The 24,111-nt window shown below is 38.4% G+C and overlaps 1 protein-coding gene across 1 annotated transcript in view; it reads left to right on the top strand.

The window, feature by feature from the left end:
* The window catches only part of LOC126470323 (dedicator of cytokinesis protein 7), a 283,560-nt gene extending 262,402 nt beyond the window's left edge, over positions 1 to 21,158 (top strand). The window contains exons 36-39 of the mRNA XM_050098105.1: positions 2,309 to 2,454; positions 3,015 to 3,141; positions 16,138 to 16,264; positions 16,417 to 21,158. Coding sequence (XP_049954062.1) covers positions 2,309 to 2,454; positions 3,015 to 3,141; positions 16,138 to 16,264; positions 16,417 to 16,573 — 557 coding nt within the window. The 3' untranslated portion in view covers positions 16,574 to 21,158. The remainder of the gene's footprint in view (positions 1 to 2,308; positions 2,455 to 3,014; positions 3,142 to 16,137; positions 16,265 to 16,416) is intronic.
* Positions 21,159 to 24,111: the final 2,953 nt, after the last annotated feature.

The following is a 24,111-nucleotide window of genomic DNA, read 5'->3' as shown; positions in this document are numbered from 1 at the left end:
AAATTACGGCTGTAGTTTCCCCTTGCTTTCAGCCGTTCGCAGTACCGGCACGGCAATACCGTTTTGGTTATTGTTACAAAGCCAGATCAGTCAATCATCCAGACTGTTGCCCTTGCAACTACTGAAAAGGCTGCTGCCCCTCTTCAGGAACCACACGTTTGTCTGGCCTCTCAACAGATACCCCTCCGTTGTGGTTGCACCTACGGTATGCACCCAAATTGTGTGAAAATGTAATCACATATCAGTTCTAGTATAATATATTTGTCCAATGAATACCCGTTTATCATCTGCATTTCTTCTTGGTGTAGCAATTTTAATGTCCAGTAGTGTAGGTTGAGGATTTCTTGGTGGGGAGGACACAGCATGTTATGTTGGATGGAGAGACATCTCCAGGGAAGGGTATTGGGACTCTTGCTGTTCGTGTTGTATATTAATGCCCTTGCACATAATATTAGTAATGCCAGATTTTGGCAGATGATGCGATTATCTGTAGTGAAGTACTGTCTGAAAAAATCTGCACAAATCTTAAGTCAAATATTGAGCAGATTTCCAAGTGGTGTAGATGTTGGCAGCTTGCTTAAAATGTTCAGAAACGTAAAATTTTGCACTTCACAAAAAGAAAGTAAGTATCCTATGACTACAATATCAATGAGCTCCAGCTGGAATCAGTCAACTCATCCGAATACCTGGGTGTAACAATTTGTAAGGATATGAAATGAAATGAAATGAAATGATAAATAGTACAATTCTCAAGGCTGTCAATTCAACTAAGTACCTGGGTGTTAAAATTACGAACAACTTCACTTGGAAAGACCACATAGTTAATATTGTGGGGAAGGTGAGCCAAAGGTTGCGTTTCATTGGCAGGACACTTAGAAGATGCAACAAGTCCACTAAAGAGACAGCTTACACTACACTCGTTCGTCCTCTGTTAGAATATTGCTGCGCGGTGTGGGATCCTTACCAGGTTGGATTGGCGAAGGACATCGAAAGGGTGCAAAAAAGGGCAGCTCGTTTTGTATTATCATGTAATAGGGGAGAGAGTGTGGCAGATATGATACGCGAGTTGGGATGGAAGTCATAAAGCAAAGACATTTTTCGTCGCAGCGAGATCTATTTACGAAATTTCAGTCACCAACTTTCTCTTCCAAATGCGAAAATATTTTGTTGAGCCCAACCTACATAGGTAGGAATGATCATCAACATAAAATAAGAGAAATCAGAGCTCGAACAGAAAGGTTTAGGTGTACGTTTTTCCCGCGCGCTGTTCGGGAGTGGAATGGTAGAGAGAGAGAGTATGATTGTGCTTCGATGAACCCTCTGCCAAGCACTTAAATGTGAATTGCAGAGTAATCATGTAGATGTAGATCACATAGCTCAGCTGGCAGCTGATTGTGGTTCATTGTTAGAATACTAGGGAAATGCAGTTAGTCTACAAAGAAGACTGTGTACAAAACCCTCATGTGATCCATCCTAGAATATTGCTAAAGTCTGTGGGATCTTTACCAAATTGGACTAACAGGGGATATTGAATGTATACGAAGAATGGCAGTACAACTGGTCACAGATTTTTTTGACTAATGGGAGAGTGTCATAGGGATGCTGAAAGAACTGAACTGCTAAGTGCGTTGAGATAGATGCAAAATATCCCATGAAAAGCTACTTAGAAAATTCCTGGGAGCAACTTCAAGTGATGAATCTAGGAATATATACAACCTTCTTACATATCACATCCAGAAGGATCACGACAACAAAATTAGACTAATTACAGTGCACACAGAGGCGTTTAGGCAATTATTCTCCCGTGTGTGTGTGTGTGTGTGTGTGTGTGTGTGTTTGTTTGTAGATAAACCTGTGAGGTATCATCGCTTGCCCCTATATTGGAATTCACCATATCTCACAGCTATGACTAGAATAATAATTCCCTTGGTCTTTCAACAAGAAACTGGACTCCAATTCAGTACAGCAGTTTGAAAGTGGCTTCCTCCACTACTTTCTCTGTAGTGGTAGCACAGCATGGTTCTTCATCAATGGCATTAAGCTGCCCTTCCTGGACACATGCAAGTACAAATATGTGTGGGGTTATGATAATGAAATGGCTGAATGGCATACCAACATTAAGGTATTCCAAATACCATATATAATGCTCTATTCAGCACAATTAAAGTTAATGTTTGAGAGTTCAGAACAGAATTAAATGTAAATGCTTTACACGTTTTATAAAGGCTTTTGTACATAGAAACATTATACATTACCTGAAAATTCATATGAAAATAGCTATATAACCTGTATTTTTTCTGCATTTTAGAAAGATTTTACTACGCAACTCCATTCACACCTCGAGGAAGAGCTCATGGGGAACTTCATGAGCAGTACAAACGCAAGACTATACTAACTACCGCAAACCATTTTCCATACATTAAAACTCGTATACAAGTAGTGGATAGAAAACAGGTATGTCAAACTATTTGTGTTCTGTTAGTGATTACTAGCAGTAACACTTTTAGGTGATTTAGTCTTGTGTGATGTGCCCTGCATATTCCAAATAGTTAATCTCAAAACTAATTTTCCAGAAATGTGTAATAACAGCTCATAGTAAAATATTGGGTTGATTATGATAACTGACCATTTTTTATAGTAGTAGAGATAGGAGGGAGTGGTGTTTTAAAAAAAATCCTGCCAGTGATAGCAATACATGTTCTCAAACCTGTCAATATGGCAGAAGTCAATATCACATTGGTCTAGATATAAAAAAAGAAGGGAAAGTCATAGTGCCTTGATAAATAAGCATATTTGCTCCCTGAAGAATAAGTTAAATTGTTAAAAAGTGAACATCTGCAGGGTCCAAATCTGCAAGTTGCAAATGTGAATATTGTTCATATTTTGGCTGTAACAATAAACTTAGATTTAAATAAAGAGAAAAGAAAATGATGGTTATACTGCTGGTGAATATATTTTAAAGTACCTTAACAGTCAATGTTTTGCCATATAAACATTATTTTCTTTACTTTTAGATTATTTTAACCCCTATTGAAGTTGCTATTGAAGATATTCAGAAGAAAACAATGGAACTTGCACAGTCAACACATCAAGAACCTCCAGATCCAAAGATATTGCAGATGGTGCTACAGGGTTGTATTGGTGAGCTATTTTTATAGTTTTAACATTAATGCATTTATATGAGTATAAATTTAGTGTTGGTGTTCAAACAGTATTTTAAAGGTAGGTAGTCATATCTCTCTCTCTCTCTCTCTCTCTCTCTCTCTCTCTCACACACACACACACACACACACACACACACACACACACACACACACACACACACACCTTCTGCATGTCCATAAACCTAACAATCCTGGTTGCTCCATCATCCATTGTAGCTGATTACTATGCTCCCACTGAAAGAATTTCAACAAGAATTTCAACTCCAACCAATTGCTCGTAGCTTAGCCTCTCATATTATAGATATGAACAACTTCCTTCACTGACTCTCAGTGATCCCTACCCCTATTATCACTTGGATTCCTGTGTGTCACTGTTGTTGCCACCTCCTTATACATCAAGATGCCCCATGCCCATGGCCTTGATGCTATCAAACACTGTCTCTCCCAACATTCTTCTGACTCTAAACCCACCACCTCAGTGCTTATACATCTAACTAATTACACATAATGACTTTTCCAAGGTTTGATGATACCAAGTTAAAAAGTGATGAAAATACAGTTCAACAGTATAAAACTATCTTGACAAATAGACTTAATGAAGCCAAAGAGCAGACAGGAGAGGATATTGAAAGATTGGAAACGGTTGAAGGAATAATATATGAGACAGCTGAAACTGTACTCAGGAGAAAGAAGCAATCGAGAACCCAGAACTGATTTGATGAAGCCTGTAGGAGGAAGATAAAAGAAAGAACCGAGGTAAGAAAAAGAAAGCTGCAGAGGAGAGATAGAGGTATGGTAGAAGAATACCAGGAGGAGAGAAGGGAAGCAGATAAGGAATCTAGGAGGAAAAAGAGAGAATTTGAATAACAGTGGAGTGATCTGTTAGAAGAAACAAGGAAATTCTATATGAGGGTTAAAGATATGGGGAAAGGATTCCAACCCAGAGCAGTTTTCTGTAAAGATAAGGAGGGAAATCTGATTGGAGGAAAAGAGCAGATTTTAGACAGATGGGTGGAGTATTTTAGTGAACTGCTGAATGCAGAATCGGAAAACGAAGGTGGGGTTGATGCCGGTATGGCAGAGAAGGAAGTAAACAGAGATGAAGAGCACCAGGGATCAGTAGCAGAACCCACAGTGGAAGAAGTTAAAGTTAGTATCAAGACTCTTAAAAACAATAAGGCTCCAGGAGAAGACAATATCACAGCAGAAATGATAAAATATGGTGGAGGAGAAGCTAGTAAGGGTGTTGCATGAGGTTATAGTGGAAATATGGCGCAAAGAAAACATACCAAAACTGTGGGGTACAGCAATACTCTGCCCTATGCCCAAGAAACATGACAAAGCTGACTCCAGGAATTATAGAGGAATTGCACTACTCTGTGTAGTATATGAAGTATTAGGAAAAATCATGGCTGGGCGGTTAAGGACATACGTAGAAGAGTATCTAGGAGACTACCAGTGTGATTTCAGAACTAATAGATACACTACAGACCAGATTTTCACTATCAGACAGCTGTTCATTGACTTCAAACAAGCTTATTATAGTATCAAAAGGGATCAATTTTGGAGGGCAATGCAAGAGAGAAGAGTCCCTAACAAACTGATAAGATTGGTTCAAATGACTTTGAGAAGAACAGTATGCAAAGTAAAGATCGAGGGCATTTTATCAAAGGCATTTGAAGTTAACTAAGGACTGCGGCAGGGTGATGTGCTCTTTGCTATTCTGTCTGATGTCGCCTGGGAGAGTGTAATGTGAAAGACACAAAACAACAACCCTGGGGGAACACTGTTTAATAGAATGACTCAGGAGCTTGCTTATGTGTATGATATTGATTTGTTATGCAGGAGGAAACAGGACCTGGAAGAAAAGCTTGAAAAAGTAGAAAGATATGGTGCGGAGATGGGACTGACCATTAATCAGTCAAAGACCAAGTATATGGTAACATCTAGTTAAAGATATAGTGAAGGAGAAAGAAGCATGACTTTGAACGGAAAAGAATATGAATGCTGTGAAAGCTTTAAATATCTTGGGTCACTGGTAACTGAGAATAATGATATGAGAGAAGGAATACATGCAAGGATTGCAGCTGGTAACAGGAGCTACTTTGCACTGGTTAAAGTGTTTAAAGCAAGAAGCCTTAGTAGGAATATGAAGCTGACTGTGTATCATACAGTAGTCAGACCTCTGGTGATGTATGGTTCAGAGACTTGGACTATGACACAAAATGATGAGTCATTGCTGAGATGGGAAAGGAAGATACTTAGGAAAATCTACGAGCCAGTGAACGATAGGGTTTTTTGGAGAATCAGAAATAATGAGGAGATCAGAGAGTTGTACAAAAAACCAGATATCATGACTGAAATAAAGAGTAATAGACTACGTTGGTTGGGACATGTAGAAAGAATGGTGGAGAACAGCACAGTAAAGAAAGTTTTCAAAGGAAAACCTGGTGGATGTCGTATAAGGGGCAGGCCAAGGATCAGATGGCTAGACAACCAGAGGACGACTTGAGAAGGATGAGAGTGAAAAGATGGAGAGCCAAGGCAGCCAGCAGAAAAGAGTGGGTGGAGGTTGTCCGTGAGACCAAGGCCCTACAAGAGCAGTAGCGCCAAGGACTAGTAGTAGTAGTAGTAGTAGACGACTTCTCCTTTAAGTGGAAAACATAAAACAACTCTACTGCTTGGCCATGGGCACCCGCAGGGCACCCTGTTATGCCAATCTGTTTGTGTACCATCTAAAGGAAACCTTCATAGCTTCCCAAAACCCTTGTCTGGTTCAGGTTCATTTGTGATACCTTCATGGTCTGAACCGAAGGTGGAGAGACACTATCCTCATTCCTCCACAACCTCAATACCTTTTCTCCCATTATCTTCATGTGATCTTCCTCAGCTCCACATGCCACCTCCCTGGACATTGGCCTCACCTCTCTGATGGCTCCATCCACACGTCTGTCTGTATCAAGCCCATTGACCACCAAAAGTACCTGCATTTTGATAGCTGTTATCTTTTCTATACCAGAAAATTGTTCCCATATTGTCTGCACCCATGGATGGTGTATCTGCCCAGTATAGTCCAGTCATCGAAGGGAAAGGGAAATTATGAGAATAAAATCATGCAGTTGCAGATTTTTGCACAGTGATAAGAGCAAGTGTCGTGAATAACACACTAAATAAAAATCATGACCAGTGGAGTGTGAGTGCTGGGGTGGGGGAGGGGGCATTTAAGGGTAACTTTTTTATGTTTTTCTCAATTAACTCAAAATTAGTGTCTTCTAATGATAATGTTTCTCAGTACAAAATTAAACTACATTAAATTTCATACAAAAAAGGTCCTACTCACTTTTTTGTATATGACTAAATTTTCTGTTTTGCATGGGATGTAAAAATCACTGATTATTAATAATTTTATTTTAACAGTAGAAAATTTCATGTTTGTCTTTAAATGGAGCCATTATTAATATTAATTGTGTGGACCATGTCTAAGTACAGTAGAACTGTATTAAGGGATACATTGTGTGTTAGGGGTGTAAGAAGGGGGAGGGGAGATTGTGGGGATAAAAGTGCAGGGGAAGGTAGATCAATGGATTGTGTTCATGCATTTCTCTCCATCATAGATCTGCAAACTGAAGATCTAGCAAGTGATTCCCCACTCTATCTACACAACTATATCACGAGAAGCAACTAGAGGATGTTCCACTTAGTTACACCGACCCTTCCCAGCGCACTTTAAGAATGACTGGCGACACAGGGCATGGACTTGTCCGGGAGTTGTTTATTTTCCACTGAATGCGTGAACACTACATGGAAAGCAGATATGTCTTACTATTAACGCTAACACAAGAAACACATATGGACAGAATATACATAAATCTCTGCATACTGATGTACACTTCTAGAGGGGAAGTTGATTATTAATCACCCTGTACACCAGCTGTAGTGTTCTTCCAGGACCATTATGAGCAATGCTCGCTTTTCAGTTTCACACAGGCTATACCTCTCCAGCATTTCTTGTCCAGTTGTCTTATATGAGTTATCAAAACAATTTTGCTGAGCTTTTGTTAATATAGATGAGTTATTTTTAGTTTACTAAATGAGTACTTTTTGCAGATGTTATGTAAGGTTTTATGTAAAATACCTTCCTGTAAACTGTGGCGGACACGAGTTTAATTTGTAAGTGTGGTGTTGTCAGTGACCTTCATAGTGTTGGTTGGAAAGGAATTGAATTGGTAACTGTACACTTGTGACAGTCTCTTCACTGTGGTAGACAGCTCCAGCTGTTGAGCTTTTTTGCATAATAGCTCACTTAACAACTGTGAATAAGTACTCACTTAATAAACTGCAAATAAATCCACTATATTAACACAAGAGGACTGGACTGGACAGGAAATGCTGGGAAGCTGTAGTCTCTCTGTAAACTGAATATTGAGCTGGACATGTAGTGGAGGAAGTTGTCTTTCTTGGAAGAACACTCTAGCTGCTGTACAACGTGACTAAGAACTAAGTTCCCCTCTAGCAGTGTAGATCAGTATGCAGGGATTTACGTATAATCTGTCCATATGCATTTCTTGTGTTAGTGTTATGAATAACATATATCTGCATTCCATGTAATTTTTACACATTTTGTAGAAAATAAACATCCCTGGGCATGTCTGCACACTGCATCACCAGTCATTCATAAGGCACTCTGCGGAGTGTTGGTGTGACTACATGAAACGCTGTAGTTGCTTCTTGTGATGTAGTGGGGCAGATGGAGTGGGGAATCACCCACTCGATCTTCAGTTTGCAGACTATGAATGAGGGAAATGCATGAACATATTCCAGCGACCTACCTTCCCTTGCACTTGTACTCCACTCCCCCCACCCCCCTCACTTCAACCTGCTACACTGCTGGACCATAATTTGTCCCTCAATACAGTTCTACACACTAGATGTGGCCTACACATTTAATATTTGTATTTTAACAACTTTAAATAAAGATGAACATTAATTTTATACCATTAAAACAATATTTTTAATAATCTGAAATTTTTTTATCCCCTATATAGTGCAAACTATTAGTCCTAGGGAAAAAATGAATAGGAACTTTTTTGTAATAAATTTAATGTAGTTTAATTTTAATATGTTGAACATGGCCGCACTTCAGCAATGGTTAGAGGTAAGTAACTGAATCCAAATAGCCAACCAGTTGCAACAAAAGGTAGTTTTATTCAACCTTTACCATGTTTTCAAGTCTACCCCTGTTAGCTGAGTGGTCAGCACGACGGAATGCCATGCCAAGGGGCCCGGGTTCGATTCCCGGCTGGGGCAGGAGATTTTCTCCACTCAGGGACTGGATGTTGTGTTGTACTCATCATTTCATCCCCATCTTCGATGTGCAAGTCGCCCAATGTGGTATCGAATGCAATAACTTGTGCTCGGCAGCCGAACTTCCCCAAATGGGGGACTCCGGGCCCACAATGCTGTATGCTCATTTCTGTGGTTTCAATGGATGTAAAAAAGATGGATTCAAAAAGATACGTAGCAAGATTTCAAATTATTTGGATTTCCAGTGTGAAATTTTGTTGCATGTTAAGACACAAAGGAACTGCAGACATTAGCTGCAAGTGGACATTGATTTAAATCAATGGGGAAATTTGAAGATGTGTGTCTAGTAAGCAGGAGACCCAGCTTCAAACCGTGGTCCACCACAAATTTTCAACTTTCCCCATTGATTTAAATCAATTCCCACTCACAGCCAATGTCTGCAATTCCTTTGTGTCTTAATTCATAGCGGCTGCTGGATCAAAATAGTGTCTAACATGAAAAATTGACCTATAGACAATCCCACCCCCCCCCCCCCCCCCGGCTTCACTACTTTTTCCCGTAATTGACATTTTTTTATCTTCATTGAGTGGGCTAGTATGGTGAAAATCTTGTGCAGACCTTCCCAGACAGGCACTATCACCAAAACCCAGTCCATCAACATGTTCCCTGTGTCATATCCTGACACTACTGGAATTCTCTCATCACTGCCCAAGAAACAGCTGCAAAGGAGGCCCCCCCCCCCCCCCCCCCCCAATCATCATACGAGGTGTGATCAAAAAGTAACAGGATTTTTTTTTTCCTTCAAGTATCTTTATTTATTCATCATCATCAACATCAACTTTTTTCTCTTCAAAGTACTCCTCCTCAGATATAATACACTTGTGCCAACATTTTTTCCGTTCTTGGAAGCACTTCTGGAACTCACTTTTCATTGTGGTCTTCAGCCATTTTTGTTTTCATCTCATCAATGGTGGCAAAATGATGGCCTTTCATGGTTCTCTTCAGCCTCGGGAATGGAAAGAAGTCACAGGGGCCCATGTCCTGTGAATATGGGGGCTGAGGCAACACAAACAAGCATTGAGGTGTGAGTGGGAGCATTATTGTGATGCAATTTCCAAAGCAGTTTTGTCACAGTTCTGGTTGTTTTCTTCAGATTACTTCACGTTAATGGCACATAACTTCCAGGTAGTATTTGTGAAACTTCCTGGCAGATTTAAACTGTGCGCCAGACCGAGACTCGAACTCGGGACCTTTGCCTTTGGCAGGCAAGTGCTCTACCATCTTACCTACCCAAGCATGACTCATGCCCCATCCTCACAGCTTTACTTCTACCAGTATCTTGTCTCCTACCTTCCAAAATTCACAGAAGCTCTCCTGCAAACCTTGCAGAACTAGCACTCCTGGAAGAAAGGATATTGTGGAGACATGGCTTATCCACAGCCCGGGGCATGTTTACAGAGTGAGATTTTCACTCTGCAGCAGAGCGTGCGCTGATATTCTTTATTGACTTTATGACCATACCACAAGGCAGGAATTCATGATGCGCTATCCCCTTGTAATCAAAGAAAACAGTAAGAAGAACCTTCACATGTGCTCGAACTTGCCAATTTTTTCAGTTTTGGCTCTTCAGGCAGTTTCTTTTGGGAAGATTAGGCTTCGATTTCAATGTCATACCTGTATACCCATGTTTTGTCACCTGTTATAACCTCCTTTAGAAATTCTGGATTGTTGTTGACTTCATTGAGCAATTCATGAGCGATCTCTGCACATCATCATTTTTGCTTGAAATTAAAAAATTTTGAAATGAACTTTGCTGCTACACATTTGCTTGACATAAGCCAGAGGATATGCTGACATCATCAGCAACCTCCCTGATGGTGATTCGGCAGTAATTGATGTGCTAGGATGTCCAGGGTGGTCATCATCTTCAGTGTCTCCTCAACCCTCGTTGAAATGTTTACATAACTCATAAACTCTTGTCTTACTCATAGCAGATTTGCTGAAAGCCACAGTCAATATTTCGAGTGCGGTGTTACAATTTATTCCGTTTTTCAAAGCAAAATTTAACGGAAAATTTTTGATCCATCTTTTTGTAACTAAAAATTTTCCAAGCACTTGAAAACACGTATAACCTTTTCAACTGTCAACAATAGACAAAATATTAAAAACAGCTAAAATGCAAACATACATCGGGAACTTGTGCATCAACAAAAATTTTGTAAATTAACTGTATAAAGCCCGTGAAACTAAAAAAAAAAAAGTTCCTGTTATTTTTTGATCACATCTCATATACCATTCCAGACCAGAGCAACTGGAACAGCGTCCTTCACCTGGGCTTTAACTATGTATCCTTCTATCTAGAAATGATGGACACACTACCCAACTTTCTTCCACCCCATCCTAAAGTGGTATTCGGCAGCCCACCCAACCTACACAATATCCTGGTCCATTCCTATGGCACACCCATTCCCAACTGCTTGCCACATGGACCATGTCCCAGTAGAAGACCTACGTGCAAATCTTGTCCGCTTCACTCACCCAGCACAGCCCCTTAAGTCCCATCGCAGGCTTAATGTATCCCATTGGAGGAAGGGCTACCTATGAAGGCAGCCATGTCACATAGCAGCTTTGCTGCAATTTCTGCACACCAATTTATGCAGGTGTGACAACCAGCCAACTGTCCTCCCAAGTGAATGGTAACCACCAAATTTTGCCCAAGAACAAAGCTGGCCTCCAGTGGCACAACATGCTGCTGAACACAAAATACTCTATTTTAGTGGATGCTACACCACTAGTGCCATATGGATGCTTCCCCCAGCACCAGATTTTCTCAACTACATAGATGGGAGTGGTCCTTCTAACATTTCTTTTGTTCTCGCAATCCTTTTGCCCTCAATCTCCATTAGTTCCTGCCCCAATCCCCACAGACATACACAGTTTTCCCAATATTCTCACCTTCCTCCGTTCTGTCACCACATCTCAATCTACTCCCCCACATTATCATCATTGTGCATGATGAGGCTCAACAACTCTGATGTCACAGCACTTGATTGTTTACTATGGTGAAGTTACTGACCTTGTCTTTCAACCATTGTCACTAAACTCCATCTATAATTTTTTTAATATTGTTGATCTGTCAGTATTCAGTTGCTATTAAAATTGTATTAATGAGTTTTATGTTAGGGCCATCTGTTTGCAACTGAATAAAGGCAATATTGGTTTTGCTGGGTGTGTTTTGCCTCAGTTTAATCGGCCTTCAGCTGTGGCCTGAAATACAAATACTTTTCATTTCATATACGGAACTTTCAGCTTACGTACAGTATTATGCTGTTGTACAAGTATTTGTAAGTTACTAACAGCTCTGACCGAGGCACCTTTTGGTCACTATATTTTGTTATGTACTGTGTATGTTGATATTATTCTACATGTGCTCTTGCTGAACTGTTGGTGAAGACACTTGCTGGTCATTTATCAGTTGCTTGCTCTCTACTGTGGCTTTGTGAGTATGAGAGTTTTCTTGTATTGGGATGAGATTTATTGTGATTATTTATTCTTATAATTTTCACATCTTCCACTGTATTGTCTTAAATGCTCTACAAATATGTTGTAATTAGTGTCATACTGCCAACATCTGATCTATTCTCTATATCTTGTGCTAAAATTCCTGCATGTCATTCCAACATACAGTGCTTTGCAGCTGTGGCATTTGAATTGGTATGTGCTTGATTCCTGGAAATTAGAGACTAATCAACTGATAAATGACCAGATGAGAGAGAGGATGATGATGATGATGATGATGATGATGATGATGATGCTGTTTAGTTTGGATTGTGGGGCACTCAACTGCGCAGTTATCAGTGCTAGTACAAATTCCCAACCTTTGCTCAGTCCAATCTCGCCACTTGCATGAATGGTGATGAAATGATGAGGACAACACAAACACCCAGTCATCTCGAGATGGGAGGGGGAGGGAGAGGGAGGGGGGGGGGGGGAGAGAGAGAGAGAGAGAGAGAGAGAGAGAGAGAGAGAGAGAGAGAGAGAGAGAGAGAGAGAGAGAATCTTTGACTATAGGCCACGGATTACATCTCACAGCTGGCAACACTTCACAACATAAACAATTTAATATGATGGAAGAGTGTTTGTGAAGTTTGTGTCCTGTGCTGGAAATGGTGTATATCACTACAAATGGAACTGCAGATTCACTAATAGTACATAGGCTGAACAATGTGTAACTTGAGTTTCTCCCAGCTTATAAAATGTTCCAACAGCGTATGGCAATGTGGCCATGTGACATCTTCGACAGTGACCAATAAGCAAAAACCTTCACCTCTATTTGTAAGTTCACTTACTAATTGAATCTGTACTCGATAACACTATCCCAATAACACTATCCTAATCCCAATAGCTGCAAGTACATGCCAGAATCTGTATGTTCTGATATTCCATAGAACGACCAGTGCCAAGGCAATGTTCTGCAATACCATATTTGCTCGGCTGTTGTAACCATGTGCAGTGCATATGTTTAATACATTGGTCTTCCACAGTCCTAATGCTTTGACCAATATTTGACATGCCACAACTGCAGGGGATACAGTGAACACTCACCTTAGGCAAGCAAACTGAGATCACCATTTTGTTGGAAATGCTATCAGTGTAAGGTAAAAAGACCATAAATTTAGTTGCCACCTCATTATTTTCACCACTCATACGATTCATTGCTTTTCGATAGCATAAAGTGCATCTGATCTGCCTCTTGCTGTAACCTTCAGGCAACATGTCACTGCTATGTGAGCTAACTCAGCTTGCGAACTTTCTGGGTATGAGATGACATGGCCCCTTTGTGAACAAAGGTACCGTGGGTGGACAAAAAAAAAAAAAAAAAAGGAAACACCAAAAAACCCAACACCTTACCATGCCTAATACAATATAGGAAACCTTTTGTTATTCAAAACAGCTTCCATTCATCTCAAAATGGATAAATACAGGTCCTGTATGGTTTTCAAGAGAATCTTGTACTATTCTTCCTGCAAAATAGTGGTGAGTTCAGATAACAATGATGGCGGTGGATCCTGCACCCTTCCCTCCAAAGTATACTACAAAGTCTCAATGATATTGAGATCTGGTGACTGTGGTGGTCATGAGAGGTGCAACAGTTCATTCTTGTGCTTGCACCAATGGTCCTGGATGACAAAAACTGTGTGAACAGCGACCCTTTTCTCTTGAAACATAGCATCCCTGTGGGGTTCATGGAGTACTACGATATGTCTGCCCAAATCATGGCCAAACCACCACCATGTTTCACTCTTGGGACATAAAATCTGACAGAAGTTAGAAAAAGTGTGGAACATGTTCCATAGTCAAGGTTTTATGGCTTCGGCATCACGTTTTCCTGTTACGGGCATTTGCATTACTGACGAGTGGTTTTGAAGTTCCAGCACCTCCTGTAGCTTCCTGCTTATAGAGCTCCCTTTGTGTTGTTTTTGTGCTGACAGGGTCCATGAGTGGGACATTTAGTTCTGCAGTAACTTTTTGCAGCTTTCATCCTTTTCCTTTTCGTCATAATTCTCCTGAGTTACTGTTTGTCATGATCACTCAACACACCCTTTCGTCCATATTGTGACTTAGTGAATGATGATTTTCCGCTTTTGCTGAATGCAGTTACATAGAACACAGTCCTGACCACGACTGATGCATGCAACATATTGAGAACGTTGCACAGGTGCTGTTCATGGTCAAATAGATTATGCAGACTTCGCAAGCATCATCTTTTACGTTCAGGCATGTGGTGTTTCCATGTTTTTCTCAAACCTCTGTATTAAATACCCCTTCATGTTGAGCCAGATGGTGACAAATATAACCCGTGACCGTAGACCAAAAACTAAATCCCATAGTTGACAAAACTACATAACATAAACTATATGGTGGAAGAATTTATGTGGAGTTTGTATACTGTCCTGAAATGGTGTTCGGTGATACAGGCAGAACAACAGCTTCACCAGCACTTCACCAAGCATACATTTAATAAAATATCAACATATACAATAAATATTAAAATACACTGCGTGACAAAAAAATTGGAGCACTCAGAAGATCTAGTCAGACGTCAATGTAACTTTGTGCATATCCACACTGCTGGCAGGTATATAAAGTATTTGAGTTGAAATTCTCTGTGACAGAGAGAACACCCTTCAGATTGCATAAGTGCTGTTTGTGTTTTGTGTTGTTACTAGGCCTAGTACAGTAAGTAAATGTCAGATGTTGAGTGTAATTTGTGAAGGACATGGAGAGCCTGCCATGTACCCATGTGGGATAGTGTTATAAGCACCTGACAGAGTTTGGAAAGGGATCTTCATGTGGCCAGCTGGTCAAATTGTGCAACATCCAGATTTGTAGAGCATTCAGATGTGACAGTGGCCTAATGTTGGACTGCATGGGAATGTGAAGGCAGGCATAGTCGTCGTCATCTTTGTCAAGGTTCTAGTCAACCACATCTTGACCACTTCAAGGGAGCATCACCGTTTGGTGCACCAAGCACATTGTAACCCCTTCACAACTGCACCTTCCATGTAACAAAAAGTAATGGGCTCCATGAAACATTTTATGTCATCTTGCTCCATTGTTCTAGACTAGCAGCAGCTGGACTATGGAATTACAGTCTCATGTGCAGGCTGCTGTTAACATCACAACAGAAACGGCCGCATTTGGAGTGGTACTATGGCTGGGAGGTATGGAATGCTGGTGAATGGCATTGGGTTGTGTTCAGGAGTGAATCACAGTTCTCACTACTGCAGGTGACCATCATCAGCAAGTATGATGGCGACATGGGAGAGGTCCTGTTCTTCCAAAGTTTTCGAGAGACACAGCATTTTTATTTCTGGCATCATGGTGAGGAGAGCCATTGGCTATGACAGAGAGAGAGGGGGAGAGAGAGAGAGAGAGAGAGAGAGAGAGAGAGAGAGAGAGAGAGAGAGAGAGAGAGGGGGGGGGGGGGGGGGGGGAAGGGGTATGATGTTAAATAGCATTTATTTAGTTCAAGTCTTCTGTTAGTCAAACTCGTAACTCATCTCGGATTACCTAAAGGTCCTTGTGAGAGACTACCTATCAGTAAAAGATAGAATTATTTGTAAGGTGTAAGACATTATTGTGTCATATGTAGTAAACAGCAGTAATACCTCCCAGATGCATATATGACAGATGTTTTTCTGATGATTATTTTGCTTCCAGGACTGTGTGCTGCCTTGTAAGAAATTTTTTATCTATCATTATACTAGGCCCTTGTGTACAAATTTTGGAAAAGCTGCTAACTGATAATAGACTATCTTTGTGCTTCTTTTCTTACATTGATGATTTCTTAATGCTGAACATTTGGTTGAGTACTCTTGCTTAAGAACTATTGTATCTATTACAAAAATAAACCATTTTGGTGAAAATTTAAAAATTTTGGTGCTGTAAATTGAAGAACTATTTTCCTCAGTGTACTGTAAGGCGTTTCTGCAAGGTTCAGACTTCAAATCGATAATTTTAGGATGTTATTTTATCATTTAACCTTCATCGTGTGTGTGTGTGTGTGTGTGTGTGTGTGTGTGTGTGTGTGTGTGTGTGTGTGCAGACTGTAGTAGGCCGGAACCTTTATATAAATGGTGTAACTGATTACACTTGTTTTGTTTAGGTACAACTGTAAATCAAGGGCCCATGGAAATAGCTGTTGTCTTCCTTTCTGAGCTTCTAAGTGGACAGAAAGCTCCAAATAAACTTCAAAACAAATTACGCCTTTGTTTCAAGGATTTTTCTAAAAAGTAAGTCGGTTTCATGGGTGAAAAGAAAACACTATAAGTAATGTAAGCAAATTGTATACAGAATCAGATTCATTTCTGTTGTTCCATAGATCTTGTAGCATAGTAGTCTTAAAATACTACTTCCATAAACTAACATGTCTGGTTTCCTACAGGTGCAATGATGCTCTGAAGAAGAATAGAAACTTGATTGGTGCAGATCAGAGAGATTACCAGCGTGAACTTGAAAGAAATTACAGTTGCTTTACTGAGCGCTTACTTCCCCTTATTACTGTAAACAATGCACATCGAACCTCGATTAACAAAAAGTAAAAACACTGACAATTGAATGTTACCATAATTTTAACTTTTTATACATTTCTACTTGTGTTGATAAATTTTTATCTATCTCTTGTGGGACATTATACAGTGCAGTCAGTTTTGTAAGTTATAAAAATCAAACAGTGAACTGATCTGTGAGACTTTTGTGTTATATAACTTAAATTGATTTTTCAGAAAGATTGGTTTCATAGTGTGCCACAGACATTAAATCAGCATAAAATGAGCTAAAAATGCTTCACTCTGTCTCGATACTATGACGAGCAGTGTGTTGCTATGAATATCTGTGATATTAAGCTACTATTTTATAACTAATTTATGCTCATGCGTATAATAATAGTGATGTTCAGAGTATCATTAGACTTCAACATTATGCTAGAATTAAATCTTGTGACTGACACCTTTGATGATTTTGAGCTGTAAGCTAGATAGTGTTTTGTCTTAATATTATTATTTAATAATAGTAATTATTGTAATGTGGGTACTCACTGTGAATTTATTTAATGTCTACATGAAGAGGAGATGTAAGATGTGCCGTTAGACTGTTCATTCCTTTAAAAATGCTTGTATCAATATCTCAGACAGTTTTGTTGATGTTATGAACAAAATTAGTAATGTTTTGAGTTCCATGTATGAAATCCTACAGCTCTTCATCTATCTGCATGAAGGATCCGGTGAAATGCAAATATATGTATGAAACTGTCAGTTCCTAACAGACTTAAATGTTGTACAGCACTGGGACATGAACCTGGGCTCAGGCTTTTCATGGACAGTGCTGTTACTGCGTTAGCCAGGTATTTTAGGTGGCATCACTCAGTCTGCCGCCAGTACCAACCCCTTACTTTCCAAATTCCACAGAGATTCTCTGGCGTGCTTTGTTAATCAAGTGCAAACTGAATATTTGAGTCTGCCTGTAAGTTGTGACCATATATTTTAGCCAGGAAGACCATAGCTTCTGAAAGCTGAAGGAATAGATTTGACTGAGATTGTATGCTCAGACTGTGCAGTATATAGAAATGAAAATTTAGACTGTATTAAAAGGCAAAATTGCATTCAATATGATGTCTGGTCCTCTATAAGGATGGATAATATGTGATGTTTTGCTTGTTAGTTTTATCACTTTTTTTGTGGGTCTCCTGCATTAGACTGAAATGTTTAGTAATGTATGTCAACTAATAACTCACAATTCACTGTTCTTGTCTGGTGTATAATTTTAACGCATTAGAGAGTTTTGTTCTTTATGTTTGAAGCTACTTTCAGAGTCTTAATTTTCTGAAACAATTATTCCACCGAAGTTACAGAACCTGAAAGACTAGGGTGATATCACATATCTTTATGGTGAGATCAGTGGTTTGTAACAAGATTTTCCTTACTCTGCTTTACTTGAATCTGCCAATTAGTTGACTTGGTATTCTTCAGATGTGAGTATATGATGTGTAACAATCAAGAAAGCAACTGGTGAATGCTAAATATTGGTTTAATTAATTTCCAGTACAGAAGAGGCAAAAATAAAAATCCCAGGTCCATTAATTTTTTAAAATCTTTCATTTTTATTTTATGGGTTTGTATTTATTGTCCCTCCTCACTGAAAATGGGATAATTTCAGATGCACTTTCTGACAAAAATATGCAGCATGGGTCAAAATTAGATAGATATATTTTCTAAAGTCCTGTGTTAATGTTGAAGTAATCAATTGTCTTCATTTTTTACTGCTTGTGCAATTCATGACTTTGATGCGTATAATGCCACAGCCCGTGGTTATGGTTTCCATGGTAAAAATGATATAAATGTATTCCAATTTCATGTAGTTATGGGCCTAGTCTATCTAAATGGTGTATATATCAGGCTGTGCTTTGTATGATTTCCAAATTTATTTATTTTTTTAAAATCTTCATGATGTTTATCCAAAATTGAGGCAGTGAGTATATTGCATAGTCAGAACTGTCTCATTTCCAGTAGAGCATTGCAATCTTACACTATACACATTTTCTTAACACCCAAGGTTCCTAGCTCTCAATTGGGGAAAGTTGAATGACTTCGACAAAACAGCATATCTGCATTTTATGGGTTTGTATTTATTGTCCCTCCTCACTGAAAATGGGATAATTTCAGATGCAATTTCTGACAAAAATATGCAGCATGGGTCGAAATTAGATTGGAGGTAAACGTTGTTATAGCACATGATCTTTTGTAAAGACTGGTACTTGTAATAAGCAGTAAAACCTGTAAAGCATATCTTCCTCTTTATAAAATGATCATAATTGTCTATATGGAATATTTAATTGGTAGAACTTCATTAGGGAAATGTAGCTTACTCATTTCCTCCAACTAAAGCAATCTGTGTGTGGTGTAGAACTTCTGTTATATGTTCCCTGCACCCTCTCTTGTAGTCAGTCAAGAAGAATTGTTGGGGGTGCTCTTATGTTTTCAAGCAGTTTATGAATTTCCTGCAGCTCGGCAACACCACTAAATATCATTCTCTTTTCAACTATTCCTTAGTTAGGTTGATGTGGCATTCACTTACTGTTGTTCCATGTGATTCTGAGGTAATTAATTTTGTATTGCGGTAAATTTTATCAGCTGAAATTTATATCAGAACAATTTTAAAATACAGTATTCACATGAGAAGTTATTGAACATATAGGCAATACTACCAGCAAGCTACAGAACATTGACAGATTTGTATATACCTAATACCTGTAATCCGCTACTTCCACTTTGTGTTTGTGTCATAAGAAACAAAACTTTCTTCGTGTCGTGTTACATCCAGAAATGTCATGTTATCATGACTCGATTATTAAGTGTTCAAAAAGGAAGACTTGAAAACATTAAGTCAACATTTATCTCGAATTACAGTGTGTGTTAAAATTAATAAAAACACATAATTAGATCAAAATCCATGATACAACTATTTCTGATGAAAGATCTTTTTCAGAAATAGATCATAATTTTATTCTTATAAGTTACATATATCTTTTGCAGTCAATTTTAATTTCATTTTCTCTATTTATAATGTCCTCTTTCTATTGTCACTTAGCAGTAAGTTTCTTGTGACAACATGTAAGCAGAATTTGAACAAAGTTGTTTCTTCAGTATTGTCATGACCGTGTACAATAAAATAACCATAAAGACAGGTCTAACCTAGGAATATCATTTACAAATGGCTGATACTGCAGAAGTAGTCATGAGTTGACAGTTAACACTGAATAGATTTCTTTTGTACTTTATCAGAGCTTGCATTTCCTTTTTTATCAGAATGCTGGTAACATGCAATAAGTATCTTAAGAAAACATTTTGAAAGCAAGAATATAGATCAAAACTTTTAGAAAAAGGAAAGCAGTGTGTGGCAATATGGTTGTTCTTGCTTCTTTTGACTTCAGAGTAATTTATTTTGTATTATTATTCGTAACACGCGGCAAAAAGATGCTGAAAGTTTCTTTTTTCCCCTTCATGATAATTCCTTCCAATATTCCGATAAAAAAATTGCAGTAAATTTTCACAGTGGTTTCTGTAGGATTCTGTGTGGCAATCTTGATGATGACATTGCTATGATATAAAATTTTGTTAATCATTTGTGGTTTTTAATTTCATGAAGGGAGATAATTGTCCAGGCACGAAAAATATTTGACAATTTCCTAATGAATTAAATATATTGAAACCCAAGGAAAAAATAAAATCTTTGCTACATCATTCCCACTTCATCAATGAATTTCTGAATGGACTGTGTAAATGTAGATTAAGATTAATGTAAAACCCTATCATGTAGCTAATCAAGTAATTTATCTCAGAAAATGTGTAACTCTAAAGATGCTCTACATCACAGCAAGATACTGCAAATATGTTCCGCAGAATGTGCAAGTAATTAAACTAAACTGAGGTTAAATTATATCATAAAAATTATTTTGTATGCAGATATGCAGATGAAAAAGTAACCTAGTAACCAGCAAAACCATCACCGTAAGATAGCTGACCACAATGAAACTGTTTTTCTTTGCATTTAAATGTAATTTTAAATTTTGTTAGCAGTTAAAATAAAAATTTGTTTCTGTGGGCTGTGCTTATAGAATTGCAAATGGGATGTGAAAGTTTATATATTCTTAATAGTATTTCTGTACTTTGTAACTGTGGCTTTTTTACATATCATATTAGTTTAGTGAACTGCAAATTATGTGCACGTATTTACAAGGTTTATAATAACTGACTTGTCTTATCCATACATCATCAGGGCTTGATGTATTTGCACAAATGTGAGCACATACACGCGCACATATACACACAGAGAGGTTTCTTTTTCATGTGCCTTATTTTGTCTGACAATTATAGAAATGTGAACTGGCTCAGTTTTAGTACAGTATAATGGTTTTTTAAATAATTTAAGAATCTATTCATTGTGTGAAGTAATTTCATAGCATCGTGATAAAATATATATATTATATGTGCGTTACAATTTTAAAGCAAATATAATTTTATTGATTAGAACTGTAAATTATGGTTTAATATGATTTGGAAATAAAAACTCAGCATAAACATTGTGACATTTCAGAAGTTTTTGAAAGTATTATTCTTGTAAATTCATAAATCACACAAATAAAGAATTATTATCTTTGTTCATTTTTTTAAATGTACTTTCAGGTTGTTTGACACTTGTACATCTACATCTGTACTCCGCAAGTCACCCAACAGCGTGTGGGAGGGCACTTTACGTGTCACTGTCATTGCCTCTCTTTCCTGTTCCAGTTGCATATGGTTCGTGGGAAGAACGACAGCCGGAAAGCCTCCATGCGCACTCGAATCTCTCTAATTTTACATTCGTGATCTCTGCAGGAGGTATAAGTAGGGGGAAGCAATATATTCGATACCTCATCCAGAAACGCACCCTCTCGAAACCTGGACAGCAAGCTACATCGCGATGCAGAGTGCCTCTCTTACAGAGTCTGCCACTTGAGTTTGCTAAATATCTCCGTAACGCTATCATGCTTACCAAATAACCCTGTGACAAAATGCGCCGCTCTTCTTTGGATCTCCTCTGTCAACCCAACCTGGTACGGATTCCACACTGATGAGCAATACTCAAGTATAGGTCGAACGAATGTTTTGTAAACCACCTCATTTGTTGATGGACTACATTTTCTAAGGACTCTCCCAATGAACCTTAACCTGGCACCCGCCTTACCAACAATTAATTTTATATGATCATTCCACTTCAAATCGTTCCGTACGCATACTCCCAGATATTTTACAGAAGTAACTGCTACCAGTGTTTGTTCTGCTATCATATAATCATACAATAAAGGATCCTTCTTTCTATGTATTCGCAATACATTACATTTGTCTATGTTAAGGGTCAGTTGCCACTCCCTACACCAAATGCCTATCCACTGCAGATCTTCCTGCATTTCACTTAATGGAGGTACTGTTCAAATGACAGGTGGATCTCAAAAAGTATTGTTTGAAAAGTATCTTGTGCAGTTCATTAAGCAGTAATTTAGGGTGGAGATAAATGTAAGGAGTTTGTGGGATGCACTTTCATGCTTCTTGTGTTAACTTTCCAACCATTGGCCTACAGCTATTTGTAACCACACAGTTGAGTGGTTAGCTGTAAATAAAGAATTTTATTTTAGAATTCCTGTTCATTCCAGTATACTAGCCGACTCAAAAGACTACTCACATTGCTAAGGAACTATTTGTCATGGTGTGTAGGGGAAATTCTTTTTTTTTATCTTGAACTGTGTTCTTAGGCTGTCGTAAGTTTCTCCAAAAATTCCTCAACTCAGTGGCAGTGGACAATTGGACAATCAGTTTACTGCTGATGTGTTGTTCTGCTATGCCAGAAGGCAAGATCAATGGATCTCCTCCACAGCCTAAATGATAACAACATACAGAAATATTTTGAGCAAGAGAAGGAATTAATACAGACATGAGGACTCAAACTGGTGTTTTTTTCAAGGTGAGCATTACTAATTTAACATATTTTGCTAATACACAAATTTGCAGCATCATTTCCATTTATTTACTGTATGACCTCATACACTACATTTTCTGGCACAAAAAAAAGTGTCTGTAGTCAATTGCTCACCTCCTATTACTAAGCAGATGGAGTTTGGTGAAACTTATTTAAGTGGTAATTACAGTAACAATGTTTAGGGGGTTTAATCAGTTTACTCAAGTAATCTCTTTAATTTTCTAAATCACTATTACCCAATTAAAGTAACCATTCAGCAGAAACAGGATCATCATGCGCCCTCTTATTTTGAGTCAGCTTATGAATTTTAACAAGACACCATAAAGGTAATCATTTAACTGTAGTTTTGACAATGGCTGTTCTATTGGCATGTCTAATGATGGGTAATACTTGATGGAAATCTCAACCAAATAGAATTATTTTGCCTCCAGAAGGGAGATTATTATTCATTATGTCCACTAAAAACCAATCAACAACACTTAGTGCATCTTTGGGAACCATTGTAATCTTGTCCTAAATTATGAGATCAGAAGCATGGAGGAGGTTGGCAGCAATGCCTGCCCATCTAACTGTTAAAACGATATTGATTTCTCATCATAAAATGTGACACAAAATATTATGGACAAATGTTTTATCGTAACCTCCCACCCCACTGATGAAGTAACAATTAGGAATCTTATTTCTTATTGAATGCAAGACTTCCCTAGCTATTTCTTTCTGTTTTTTCATTTAATTTGGCTTGCTCTTCATACATTCTTTTTCTATGTTGTAAGCTTCTATTGTGTGTTGTGTGTTGATTGCAACAAGGGTCGGCAGGTTGAACTGTTGGCAAGATTTGGCATGATATTTACAAACATCCTCCAGTTCTAGCAGTGAGAGGTTGTAGGCTTCAGGTAACATGTTTGTCTCCGAAAATCTTCTGAAAGTATGTCTTGAAATGTTGTCCACAACTCAGATGTACTGGCAGGAGAACAGAATATGTGGATGATGCAAAATGCCATCTCAGTTGCATTGTCATTTAGTGTTTAGCAGCCTCCTCTAAGCATTCTTTCCATTCGGTGTAATTCTTCAGCTTGGAGTAAGTCCCTCACTTTCCCAACAACTGAGTGCAGATCATCAAATGACTGCTGTTCTTTGATGTGAGGAAGTAGTACTCAGAGGTAATATCTTATGGTGTCGGCTGGATTGACAGTATAGATATGTTCAAAGCACTTGTTGTTTTTCTTGCGAATAATCCATTATCCTTTTGATCACACAAAATGTTCTGGAATTTCATAGTAAAATTATTTGCAGGCGATAATATTATCATTGCAAAACTTAAACAATGACATGAGTTTGGAATCTCTTTGAAGGTTAGTAGCAGCTTCTTATCCGACCTGAAAGTACACCATGTGTTCTTCCTGTATGAAGCCATGCAGTCATGTGCTTTATACAAATATTTAACAGATTTGATTGAAGAACAATGCTTGAGACTAGAATGAGATTTTCATTCTGCAGCGAAGTGTGTGCTGATATGAAACTTCCTGGGAGATTAAAACTGTGTGCCAGACTGAGACTCGAACTCGGGGGA

This window comes from Schistocerca serialis, chromosome 3 (genome assembly GCF_023864345.2).
Source record: "Schistocerca serialis cubense isolate TAMUIC-IGC-003099 chromosome 3, iqSchSeri2.2, whole genome shotgun sequence".
NCBI classification, from domain to species: domain Eukaryota; kingdom Metazoa; phylum Arthropoda; class Insecta; order Orthoptera; family Acrididae; genus Schistocerca; species Schistocerca serialis.
Note: the sequence above shows the minus strand (reverse complement) of the source record. Positions and strands in the feature narration are given on the sequence as shown.